Raw genomic sequence first — 12,164 nt, 5'->3', positions numbered from 1 at the left:
CCAATATGATGGGCCCCAAATAACTTCCTCTTTCTTTTGTTGTGCTGGAATTGTATGAGTCCACTTTGAAATAGTAAGTCATCATCTAGGACAAGGTCTTAATAGTACTGTTTTAATAATCCTACTAGCTCTGAAAGACTAAGCTTTTCTGGGATTGTGATGATCTGATGCATATCTATCAAAATACCCTAATGGTTTTAGCAATTATTAAATTATTCTGTTAGAGTATTAGAGAATTCTAGAATTCTTGTCCACTCCTTGGAATTTTAGTTGGCAGTATAAATAGTTAGAAAAGATTTCTCCTTAAACTTTTTATGTAAGTTTGTTTTTTTCAACAATAATAAACGTTAACTTATTTTTCTGATACATCAACTCTTTGAATTGCTTTCAAACTTTTTCAGTCATCATATGATATCTAAGAAGAAAGCAAAAGAATGTTCCCATGCAACAGAAAAATAAGGTGCCATGGTCAGAAAATAAACTTACCACATTGCAAACACTGATGAAGTGTGGTATTTTTTTCTCTGAAGTTTCCACACTCAACAGGAAACATAGACAGCAAGCTTGAGTGGGTGGGTCTCTGAGGTTAAAACTGTTAATAAAATACCTTGAAATTTAGTTTTAAATGCAAAGCATTTCCAACCACGTTTAGTTTATTAACAACAGTAAAGTGTTCTGATGCTTTGTATTAGGTGAGTATAACTGGATTTTTTTCCTCCTTCAAATGACTCTTTCTGTCTTTTAGAAAATGAAAATAGTTGATCTCCTGACTGTGGTTAGTGAACTCACTTAAACAGTTTACATTTAATAATCCAATATGTGAGTAATCTGTTTATTAGCATTAATAGAAGAGCCATAAATGCTGTTTCTTTTAATAATCTTTACTTCATTTAAAAAATCTAATGCATGAGATAATATATTTTTATTTTATTTTTATTTTATTGTGACTGATGAGGTGGTTAGACTAAATGGTATCCTGACTTGTCTTCAAATCAGAAAATCCTGTAATTTAAACTCATGGTAATGCGAAATGTTTATGCTTTAATGACTTCAGATTCACTTATGAAAAATGAAATCTGAGTCAAAGACTTTTTAAAAAAAGTTGATAATGTTACATCTCTTTTAGAAAATGTTCAATGTTCTTAAATTAAGGAGATGTCAGTCAACTATATTTCAATTTAAAAACAAAAGGAAAAAAAGCAACATCATTAGGCCAAACTAAAAGGATTTTAGCTATGAATACATGAAATGGTAGGGCATTTGTGTGGTTTAGATTCAGAAGTAATTTAAGTTACTTGTGGTTTAGTAAAATTAATTAACTAAAAGATTCCACTGAAAATGTAGATACTCATAGATCATTTCAGAAGGTAGGGAAGGACTGTAGGAGCGTACATTTTACTAGTAAATTTTGATATTTAGATGTAGAAACTTAAGTGATTTGTCTGTGGGAAGGTCAAAGCTAGTATTGATGGTCCCCACTCATTGTTTTTTTTTTTTTTTTTAATAAATTTATTTATTTATTTTTGGCTGCATTGGGTCTCCGTTGCTGTGCACAGGCTCTCTCTAGTTGCGGTGTGCGGGCTTCTCATTGCAGTGGCTTCTCTTGTTGCGGAGCACGGGCTCTAGGCGCACAGGCTTCAGTAGTTGTGGCACACAGGCTCAGTAGTTGTGGCTCGTGGGCTCTAGAGCACAGGTTCAGTAGTTGTGGCACGTGGGCTCAGTAGTTGTGGCACATGGGCTCAGTAGTTGTGGCGTGCGGGCTTAGTTGCTCCGTGGCATGTGGGATCTTCACAGACCAGGGCTCAAACCCGTGTCCCCTGCATTGGCAGGCAGATTCTTAACCACTGCACCACCAGGGAAGCCCTCCACTCATTGTTTTAATGCTTCCTACTATGTATGTAAATTTTCTTGAGTACTCGTGGTCAGTGTTACCATGCTTTGTAGTCTAGTCTATTTGTATGTGGTTCAGTGAGTTATTACTGAAATATAAAACTGTCTAAGTTTAGAAGCTGATATATTATGTGTTTTTATGTAATTTGCTTAATTCATTATATTAACCTTCATATGAACTCTGCATGTCAGAAAGCTAGGCATTTAAATAGATATCATGTATTTTCCATGAACTTTGGCCACTTTTTGAATTGCATAAAAAACGACTTCAGTTGCTAATTCACCTAAAATTATAAGAGTTTTTGACCTCAGTAAAGATCAATATCTTTTCTGAAAAGATCATTTACTCTCTTTATCACTATAATAACTGACAATATACAGGTTAGAAAACATGCTACTTCCCACCATGAGACAAAATAATTAACCTTCCAAAAGTTTACTAAAGAAGAAAAGAAAAGAAAAAAACCCACTGGCCTACTGTATATAAAAGGGGAAAATTTATAAATAAAATATACACAATTATCATTTTTACCTTGTCCTCATTGAGGCAGAGGGCCAGGGTTTAGGTTTAAGGACACTCAGGAGATGATGTGTTAGGAATTGTTTAAAACACCGCAAGATAAGCTCAAGTCCCAGAGACCCTGGGACAGAGACGGACAATGTCTAAAATATAATGTTGGTAGTATCTGGGAAAACTTGATAGCCAACGATTCCATTGTTTTTTTTCTTTCATCTTTCTTTCTTTGTTTCTTTCGTTTTTCTCCTCTTCCCTCTTCTCTTTCCTACTTTTTCTTGCCTTCTTTCTTCATATAAAGCAGATTTCCTTTCTTAGGAAATTGTTTGGTAAGTAGCCTCCAAAGGCATTAATTTCTTGTAAATAAACGTGTTGTGTTTACTCATCTAGAATATGATGTATTAAGACAAATTGTAAGGTTCGGTACATAGTTTGGGGTAAAAAATAAAATTTTTTGCATATTATTTAAATTATTACTCCAGATCCCCAAGTAAGCCCTTGGCACGGAAATTAATGGATTGGGAAGTAGTAAGCAGAAATTCACTATCTGATGACAGGTTGGAAACACAAAGCCTTCCGTCGCGATCCCCACCTGGCACTCCTAATCAGTAAGTACATCAGGTGTAGTACGTTTTGCTGATTTCTAAATGTTTGGCTGTATGTTTCCATTGCCTGAAGATTATAATATGTAAAATTTAAATTTTTCGGTTAGACATGATTTTCGTTGCTCCAAGCCGTTATTTCCTCTCAGCCTGGAGCTCAGTGTGTAAGCAGAGCATGACATAAAGATGCTCACTTAACTACAAAGCTGACTTCCACAGTCAGGGTCACTAGCCAACATATCAAGGCCTATTAGTAGACTTAAAATCTGGGAATATGGTTGTAGCTGACATAACTCTTTTCCATGTGTATCTCCAGCATAATTTCTAGGAGAGTGCATATTATTTGAACATGCTAAGTGTTGTGATTCTCTTGCTGAAGCTCCTACCCTGCTTCTGCTGTGCCAGTGTCTGTGGTCTAGGAAAAGGGATTTCCAGCCTCAGTTCCCACCAGCTCAGCCATAGCTCAGCTGAGAAGCACATGTTACTCAGCACTTACTGTGTATGCACTTCATCCTAGCATTTCTCACAAAAGCTGGATGCTTGGGTGTAGGTAGTAATAATAAGCTAATAAACGTGTACTGGCCAAAGATGTTATCTTAATTTCATAATGTTAACAAATGTGTTGTATGTATTATATGTATGTGATTAAGATAATGATAACAAAATGAATGTCACCATACTGACTGTCCTTGTTAACCCAAAAGGTTGATATAAGAAATATTTGAATTTTGGCATGGAATATAATATTTAAAGAAGTCTTCCTCTGGACATATTTCATACACATTCATGTTCAATAAATGTGCACTAAATTCTAAAAGTTGTTTCACTGATGGGTGTTTGTCAGCTTAGGAGTAAATTCCTACCATATTGGAAGTAAAGTGTGTGCACAAACAGCTTGGTTCACAGCAGGTTACCTAATAGCTAGGTGTCTTCCTCACTACTAGAAACAAAATAGACTCAAAAGTTTGTGCAGTGTCTTGCTAATTGTAGATTGCTAAGTCATCTTTTTTGTAATAGACTGCATATAAATTCAAAGGCTAATCAGCTTGTTGGAGAAGATCCAGAACCTTCTTTCTCTGGTCCCTTTTCCAGCCAGCCGTTCCTTATTTGTTACCAGTACCCCACTAAACAATTACAGCAAATTATGGAAGACACATGAAATTTAAACCAGATGGTTGAATTAATTAATTGTCACTAACTCTGATCAGACTTTCTGTTAATGAAACAATTTTATGTATGATATGAAGAAAATTGTTTTTTCCCTAAATTCTAAAGTGACTGTGTCACTTATGAAGATGGAAATATGGTATTCAGTATCTCTAGTCTTAGAAATTATAGAAAATCCCATAAATAAAAGTATTTATTAAAGGATTAAAAAAGAATTCAGACCAGAGGATATTTCTGAATTATTGATTCTCTCCTTTTATTTTGTAAATGCTGATTAAGACGCACATTTGTAGTGACTGAAACCTAGAAACATTCAGGTTGGTGGGGATAATAGAAGATTGAAATAGATGAAATCCCCGTGGCAGATTGCTAACTCTAGCTCAGATCTTTTGACTTCCTAGTCTGTGTTTTTTCTGTTTGTCAGAGACTCAGCTTAGTAAAATGTGGTCAGTCTTAAAAACACACACCCACTTTCTACTGCAATCATATAAGAAAGAAACTTGAACATACTGAGTTACAGTACATTTTTACTCAGTGTTTGTTCCTCTTCTCGTAGTCGAAATTCTGCATTCACCCAAGAGGGAACCAGGTTACGGCCGTCTTCAGTGGGCCATTTGGTCGGCCACGTGGTTCACAGCTGCCCAGGCGAGGCATTCGTGAGGCATCGGTCTCCATCTTCCACGCAAGCTAACAGCATTGTTTTGGAATCATCTCCGTAAGGCCTTTTTGCATTTAGCTTTCTTTTTATGAGTAATAATGCCCCAAATTGCTTCATTTGAAATAATCTGGGAAATTATAGTATTTGATACAAGACTTTATTTATGCGATGTTTTAAACATTTATATATTTGTAAATGTGCTTATTTGTTCCTGAGGGTCTTGGTGACCCCCTCCACCCCACAAAATCGCTGTTATTATTTTGTTGACTCTGTATAGTCTTGAACTTTTAGTGCATATTGTTACATATATCTACAGATAAATGTATCACTGTGGTCAGGCAGTAAGGTGATGAAAGGTAGAGTTTTCTTAATATTTTTCAGGAAGGGAACCATAAGGATGAATAGACAGTGTTGGGGAAATTAAGTAGCAAGGGAGAACATCACATTGAAAATAAGTTATAGAACATGTGCATACATCATTTCTAAAATTCACTCCTATCTCATTACAAATTGATGCGTAAATTAAACCTCATAATTCAGTATATCACTTTAATGCACAACATACTTACCTCACATTAATAGGCAGTCTTGATTTATTGGTTCATATAATACAGTTAGTTCATATGCAAGTAAAAATACAGTGCAAGAGTTAGAAAAAAAGTAAAGTACTTTATAAGATACATAGGTAGGTAAGAGGATTCATTAATTGCTGAGGAGGAAAAAGGGGTTTCAGATACAGTGAATGTGATGAGGGTTGAAGAAAGGGTGTGTCTGAGTGATGGAGAGCAGGTGGAGTGGCCAGCACAGCAGCGGTAGGTGCTCCAGGAAAGCGCACCTGGTCTTTAGGAGCGACTGCTGTCCTCTGTGGGTGCCAGCAGGGAAGGCGGCCAAGCTGTCGGTACCAGTGGGCGTTTAGTCTGGCTAACGTGTATCTGGGTGAAAGATTTGGATTGTGTGTGGACATTTTAAAGGTTGGAGGAATAGAAAACTATACACTGCACAGTGACACCTGTGGAGCATGGGTGGACAGGAGTTAGGATTGGTGGAAATTTAATGTTTTATTACTTTAAAAATTATAACTCTAAACTTTTTGTTTGATTTCTTTTTTTTTTTTGCGATACGCGGGCCTCTCACCGCTGTGGCCTCTCCCATTGCGGAGCACAGGCTCTGGACGCGCAGGCCCAGCGGCCATGGCTCACGGGCCTAGCCGCTCCGCGGCATGCGGGATCCTCCCGGACCGGGGCACGAACCTGTGTCCCCTGCATCGGCAGGCGGACTCTCAACCACTGCGCCACCAGGGAAGCCCTTTTTGTTTGATTTTTAATAAGCATGCATTTTCTACTTCTAAAACTTAAAAAAGTACAGTAATTAAAGACGTGATTGAAATGTTAACATATTAAATTTTAAAATGACATGCTTTCAGCACATGAAAGCCGACCACTTGGAGGAATCACAAAGTCCGTGTCATCACAGACAGAACAGTGTCACTCCTGGGGCCTGACCGCATGATCTCAGTCTAGTTTTTGTAGGGCCCTTTCCGTAGAGCCCATACACATCTGCCTACGTGTACAATTGAGTATTTCCTTTTGTAAATTTTATAGATTCACAACCCCCCCAAATCACTTACCTCTTCAGAATACCTTTGTTCTCTTTTCCTGACCTGAAGTGGAGCAGGAGGTTCAGGGTAGGTTGGAACCATGCAGAGTTTTCTTCCCCTGCCCAGACCACCAGGGTTTCAGATGCTTGGCGCTTTCTCTTTGGACATCTGTTTTATGAAGCTTAAGTATTTGTATTAAGTTTTGAATCTATAACACTGCGTTGGACATTCAGCCAATCCTCACCTTAAGAATAATGAGAGAGTTCTGAAAAGACAAGCTTAATGGTAAACTAATAACAATAACTTACATTGGTAGCTTAGAGTCAGCTTTTTCATAAATTATCTCACTGTTCTATTCAAGAGAACTCAATAAAATAGGAAAGCTATATAGCCCCCCTTTACAGATGAGAGAGCCACACTAACAGCATTTGTCCCAATTTACAGAACTAAAACTCGGGTTTTCTTACCTGTAGACCTGTGTATTTGGACAAGGCTTTGTTGATTTTTTTTTTTCAATTTAGAGGAAATATTTTTCAACTTGGAATCCATAGATTTTAGTTTTACATTGGCCAAATGTGAAAAGAATGCAAACAATATGTTGGATTAAGCATAGAGCATTTCAACGTAGTACAATACATTGAAATTGGTGTTGCGATATCTCACCAGTTTCCTGCTCTTTGAGGGAGTCCAGGGGCGTTCAGGTGAGCCTGACTTTAGGCACTGGGTGAGCTTGCCCACTTCCCAAGGAGAAAACGCTATTAATTCGCAGGTGTGTCCCAAGGAGAAAACGCTATTAATTCGCAGGTGTGTTTACTGTGGAAGCAAACAGGAGGCTGTTGTACTGCTTAAAGTTACCATTTATAGGCAGGGGTGATTGAGATTACATCCTACCATTTCCTTCCTTTCTTTAAATGATCCACAGAAAATTAGGCTGTTTTTAGTTTGTGATTTTTCTGAGATAAACATTAGCCCTAAATTAATTTTAAAATACATAACAGATTAAAAAAAAATTCCCACCATAATGCTAATACGTAACAGGGAAGCTCAGGTATTTCTACAAAATACTTGCAAAGTGTGTGAATGGGATGGATACGGTTTTATTTTTTATTATGATACAGATTGCTAACAGCTGCAACAGAGAACTGTTTTGAGTGCAGAGGAAGCTGCCTCACTGCTGACGTTGAAGCACTCATGAGGAAACTTAGAGCCACCTGGACTGAAACAAGTCAGGAAAGCTTTTGCCCACCTGGCTTGATTGACAGTTTTAACAACTCTTTTGCTGCTGTGTTACAATATATTGCCTGTTGACAGCAAAGTGCACTTAAATGTAACATTTTCATTATCTGCTCTTCACTTAACATTTTCCAAAATGTCAAGAGTTTAAGATAAGCACATTATATGTGGTGAAAAACCCCAGCCTGAAAGTTGGACATTGGAACAGTTTTACTTATTTATTTATTTAAATTTATTTATTTATTTATTGGCTGTGTTGGGTCTTCCTTGCTGTGTGCAGGCATTCTCTAGTTGAGGCAAGAGGGGGCTACTCTTTGTTGCAGTGCACGGGCTTCTCATTGGGGTGGCTTCTCTTGTTGCAGGTCATGGGCTCTAGGCACACGGGTTTCAGTAGTTGTGGCATGTGGGCTCAGTAGTTGTGGCTTGTGGGCTCTAGAGCACAGGCTCAGTACTTGTGGTGTGCAGGCTCAGTAGTTGTGGTGTGCGGGCTGAGTAGTTGTGGCTCACGGGCTCGAGTGCAGGCTCAATGGTTGTGGTGTGCAGGCTCAGTAGTTGTAGCTCGTGGGTTCAGTTGTGGCTCGCTGGCTCTAGAGCGCAGGCTCAGTAGTTGTGGTTCACAGGCTCAGTAGTTGTGGCTCGCGGGCACTAGAGCGCAGGCTCAGTAGTTGTGGCTCTCAGGCTCTAGAGCGCAGCCTCAGTAGTTGTGGCGCACAGGCTCAGTAGTTGTGACGCACAGGCTTAGTTGCTCTGCAGCATGTGAGATCTTCCCAGATCAGGGCTTGAACCTGTGTCCCCTGCATTGGCAGGCGGATTCTTAACCACTGCACCACCAGGGAAGCCCTGGAACACTTCTGGAATCACATTCCTGTCTCTCCTTGCTTTTTTCTTAACATCCAAAGTTAACACACTTAGTAATTTGCCCACAAAATTTTTTCTGTGGGTAGAATTTAAACAGCATGTGTTTCAAGTCCTTGTTCCCATCCATACCCCACTGTGGATCATTTTAGGCAAATTATTGGTTTTAAATATATTAAAACCATTGCGTTAGGAATATGTTATCAATTAAAGTAAATATGGATGTCCTTAGAGCCCTGACCTCTACTGATCTTGCATTCTGTTCATTTTAAATATAAGTAGTTTCTAGTTGACTTTAAAATATAATAGTATTACCACTTAAAAGTAAAATGGAATGAAAGAAAATAGTCCTCTTCAGCATATGCTCTGATAAGTTCTGTTGAAGCCTCAGTTACTGGCAGATAGGATGGTTGCTTAGCTTTTGTCTCTGTTATAAATTGGCTTCTGAGAAGCATTTCATTTGAAGAGAAGAGTCCACTGCTACAAGTTTAGAAATCCCTGATTTAAAGTAACTTTCCTCCCTCTTTTTGCAGTTGTTTTCTTTGAGCTGCAACTATAACTTAGTGTTAAGAGGCTGAGCTCTGGATTCAGACTGTTTAAAACTTGGTTCCACCACTTCTAATTATGTGACCTTGGATGCGTTATTTTATCTCTGTAAGCATTAATTTCCTTGCTTGTGAAAACAGTATGATAATATCTACCTCATAGGATGGCTGTGAATATTTAATGAGATGTTTATTAGTAGTTCGGCAGAGAAAAAGTACTTAGTAGACGTTAACTATAACAATTATAATACATCTTTCAGTTAATTTGGGGCGGGGGAAGGATGTATTCCAGCAGCTTTTAAGTATATTATCAACCATTTATCTGTTGTATGTTTGAAGTGTGGATATCTGGTTGGACACAGAGAGGAATTCCCCATATTCTCAACTTCATCCTTCAGTTCCTAATCACCAGAGACTATGCAGATTTCATAATCCTCAAACGTTAAATCCAGTTCCCTGCGCTGTTCTTTCCTAGACTGTCCCATTCCAGTCTTATCTTTGTCTGACCTACTCAGTTCCTTTTGCTTCGTCCTCAAAGCTTTGCCTTCCCACTGATAACTTCACCTGCAGGCTCAGCATGGCCCAACTCCCATGCCAGCCTTGATCAGGTCCAGTGGTATATCATGGACCATGCAAATACTAGGCTGCTGTAGGACAAGGACATAAGAGAAGCAGAGGGGGTGGGGTGGAAGGAGCATTGAGCCGTGGGCCCTCAGAGGGCGCACCCTGTTAGATGCTGTGCCTGGGGCGGCAGGACTAAGCGCAGAGCCCCGGGCTGCTGCTCCGCAGCGTGCTTACCTGCAGCCCAGCTCTGGCAGAAGCCTCCCTTACTTGCAGTTGGGAGCTGAGGTCAGAGACTCGGAGTTTGGTTGAAACCAGGAATCTCAGGGCTGGGACCTTGGTTCTGGAGTAGATTCCTACTGATAGAATAATATGACATTTTCAGTTCTATTCTTCTATTAATCATATCCCCGGGAGTTTCTATGCACTTTAACTGCCTTGAGCATCCATTCGTAATCAGTCTGAAATGGCGTTTACTTTGAAATACTCTGAATGTCGCTATAAATTAGCCAAAGTATCAAGAAGCCTGTATTTTGAACCAGAATTTTATCTGTATCTTACGTAACATAGGTATGGCAGGGGTAAATGCCCAGTGAAGACTTGGATGACCCTAGTGATTGTAATTGAGTGAGACAAGAGCCGCTGGTATGTATTTTAGAAAAGAAGAGTTTTGAAAGGAGCCGTCATTCCTGGCCAGTTTGTATTAGTGTCTACCAGGAATATGGTTTTTGTTTTCTAGTCTTAAATTAGAATAAACTTTATGCTTGTATGCAGGATGTATTTGTACAGTTAAACCTTTGGCAGCATTTTTTTTTTAATTAACCGTTTTTAAGAGTTTATCCTGCTCATTTTTATGAGTAATTACAATAATCTCTTTGGAACTATATTTTCTACACTCTCCCTATGACAGATTTTTTCCAGCTCCCATATTTAACGCCTAATGATTACCTCTACTTGGAAGACTCCAGGCACAGCCTTGATCCCTCCTTCTTTGTTTGGTTCCTGTTTCCCCAATCCTGTCTAAACCATCTGATAGTACATGTGCATCTTCTTTTAGGTTATAGGTCCCTTCTCTCAGGTGCCAGCTGTTATTTCTGGTGGGGCTGTGTCCCACTATGCTGCTTGGTGGTTCTTTCCAAGTATGTGATGTCTTTTCATTCTGTTTTCCTTGGTAGTTTTTGTTTCTTTGTTTTTCTTTTGGCCTAGAAATAGTACCTTTTTATTTTTATTTTTAATTAAAAAATTTTTTTTTGGCTGCAGATGAATTGGGAGATTGGGATTGACATATACACAATAATATGTATAAAATAGATAACTAATAAGAACCTGCTGTATAAATAAATAAATAAATTTTAAAAATAAATAAATAAAAAAATTTTTGGCCGCTCCATGCAGCTTGTGGGTGGGGTCCTGGTTCCCCTGGATACCCGACCAGGGATCGAACCCGGGCCCAGGCAGTGAAAACGCCAAGTCCTAACTAGTGGACTGCCAGGGAATTCCCAGTAGTACCTTTTTAAAGAACTGGCCTATTTCATGATATTATTTTAAATGTATTATAATTTCTAATTACAACACATGGTTTACCTATGAAAGTCATCTTCCTAGATAATTGTTTAATAGATTGACTTCGTATGATACTTCTACATTAAATATGAACAGGGAAGTTATTTGTTACGATAAATTGAGTTAATATGAGTATGTCTTTAAAATGTAATTGATACCTTTTGCCCAAAATAAGAATTTTTTTTTTTTTTTTTTTTTTTGTGGTACATGGGCCTCTCACCGTTGTGGCCTCTCCTGTTGCAGAGCACAGGCTCCGGACGCGCAGGCTCAGCGGCCATGGCTCACGGGCCCAGCCGCTCCGCGGCATGTGGGATCTTCCCGGACTGGGGCACGAACCTGCGTCCCCTGCATTGGCAGGCGGACTCTCAACCACTGCGCCACCAGGGAAGCCCCAAAATAAGAATTTTAGAAGTCTGTGTTGATATTCTTGATTACTTTTATAGATAGTAGATAGATAGGTAGATAGACAGATAGACAGAAAGAGAGTGTGTTTGGTTATTGAAGCTGGAAACACAGGAAGGGGAAATTGTCACCAGGATTACTGGGAGAGCGCATAACTAGTTTGTGAAAAAGCTCCCCAGACCAGCCTTAACCTCTGCAGTGACCAGGCCCATGGAGAGCTTGTCCATCACTCTCTGTGAAGTTACCTTAACAAGAAAATTACATAAAACAATGAGAGAAGGCAGGTAGCACCTGTCCTGAAATGCAAAATTATATCATCCTTTCGTCTCTTAGACCTTGGCTGATCCTCTTCCTGTACTCCATTCTCCTCACCCTTTCTTTAGAGTTTGGCTCAAATCCCTGCCCGAGCCTCTACGCTTGGACTCTCTTCCTTTCTGGGTCTTCTTGTGGACTTCGAATGAGTAAAGGAGAGGGTGTATTCAGATCCCCATTGGAGTCCGGCAAGTAACACTGGGTGGGGTTCACGTGGCCTGGAATGCCTGTGGCCCATCTAAAGGCAGCAGCTACCACTTGGCTT

General features: G+C 39.2%; 1 protein-coding gene across 1 annotated transcript in view; it reads left to right on the top strand.

The window, feature by feature from the left end:
- Positions 1-12,164, top strand: part of PTPN4 (protein tyrosine phosphatase non-receptor type 4) — a gene marked incomplete at its 5' end in the record, with an annotated part of 146,522 nt that overhangs the window by 97,337 nt on the left and 37,021 nt on the right. Inside the window, 2 exons of the mRNA XM_079710549.1 lie at positions 2,887-3,012; positions 4,730-4,888. Of these exons, the coding sequence (XP_079566675.1) occupies positions 2,887-3,012; positions 4,730-4,888 (285 nt within the window). The remainder of the gene's footprint in view (positions 1-2,886; positions 3,013-4,729; positions 4,889-12,164) is intronic.

Source organism: Hyperoodon ampullatus, assembly GCF_949752795.1.
Source record: "Hyperoodon ampullatus genome assembly, chromosome: 8".
NCBI classification, from domain to species: Eukaryota; Metazoa; Chordata; class Mammalia; order Artiodactyla; family Ziphiidae; genus Hyperoodon; species Hyperoodon ampullatus.
The sequence above is the reverse complement of the archived record's forward strand: the minus strand, read 5'-3'. Positions and strand labels throughout refer to the sequence as shown.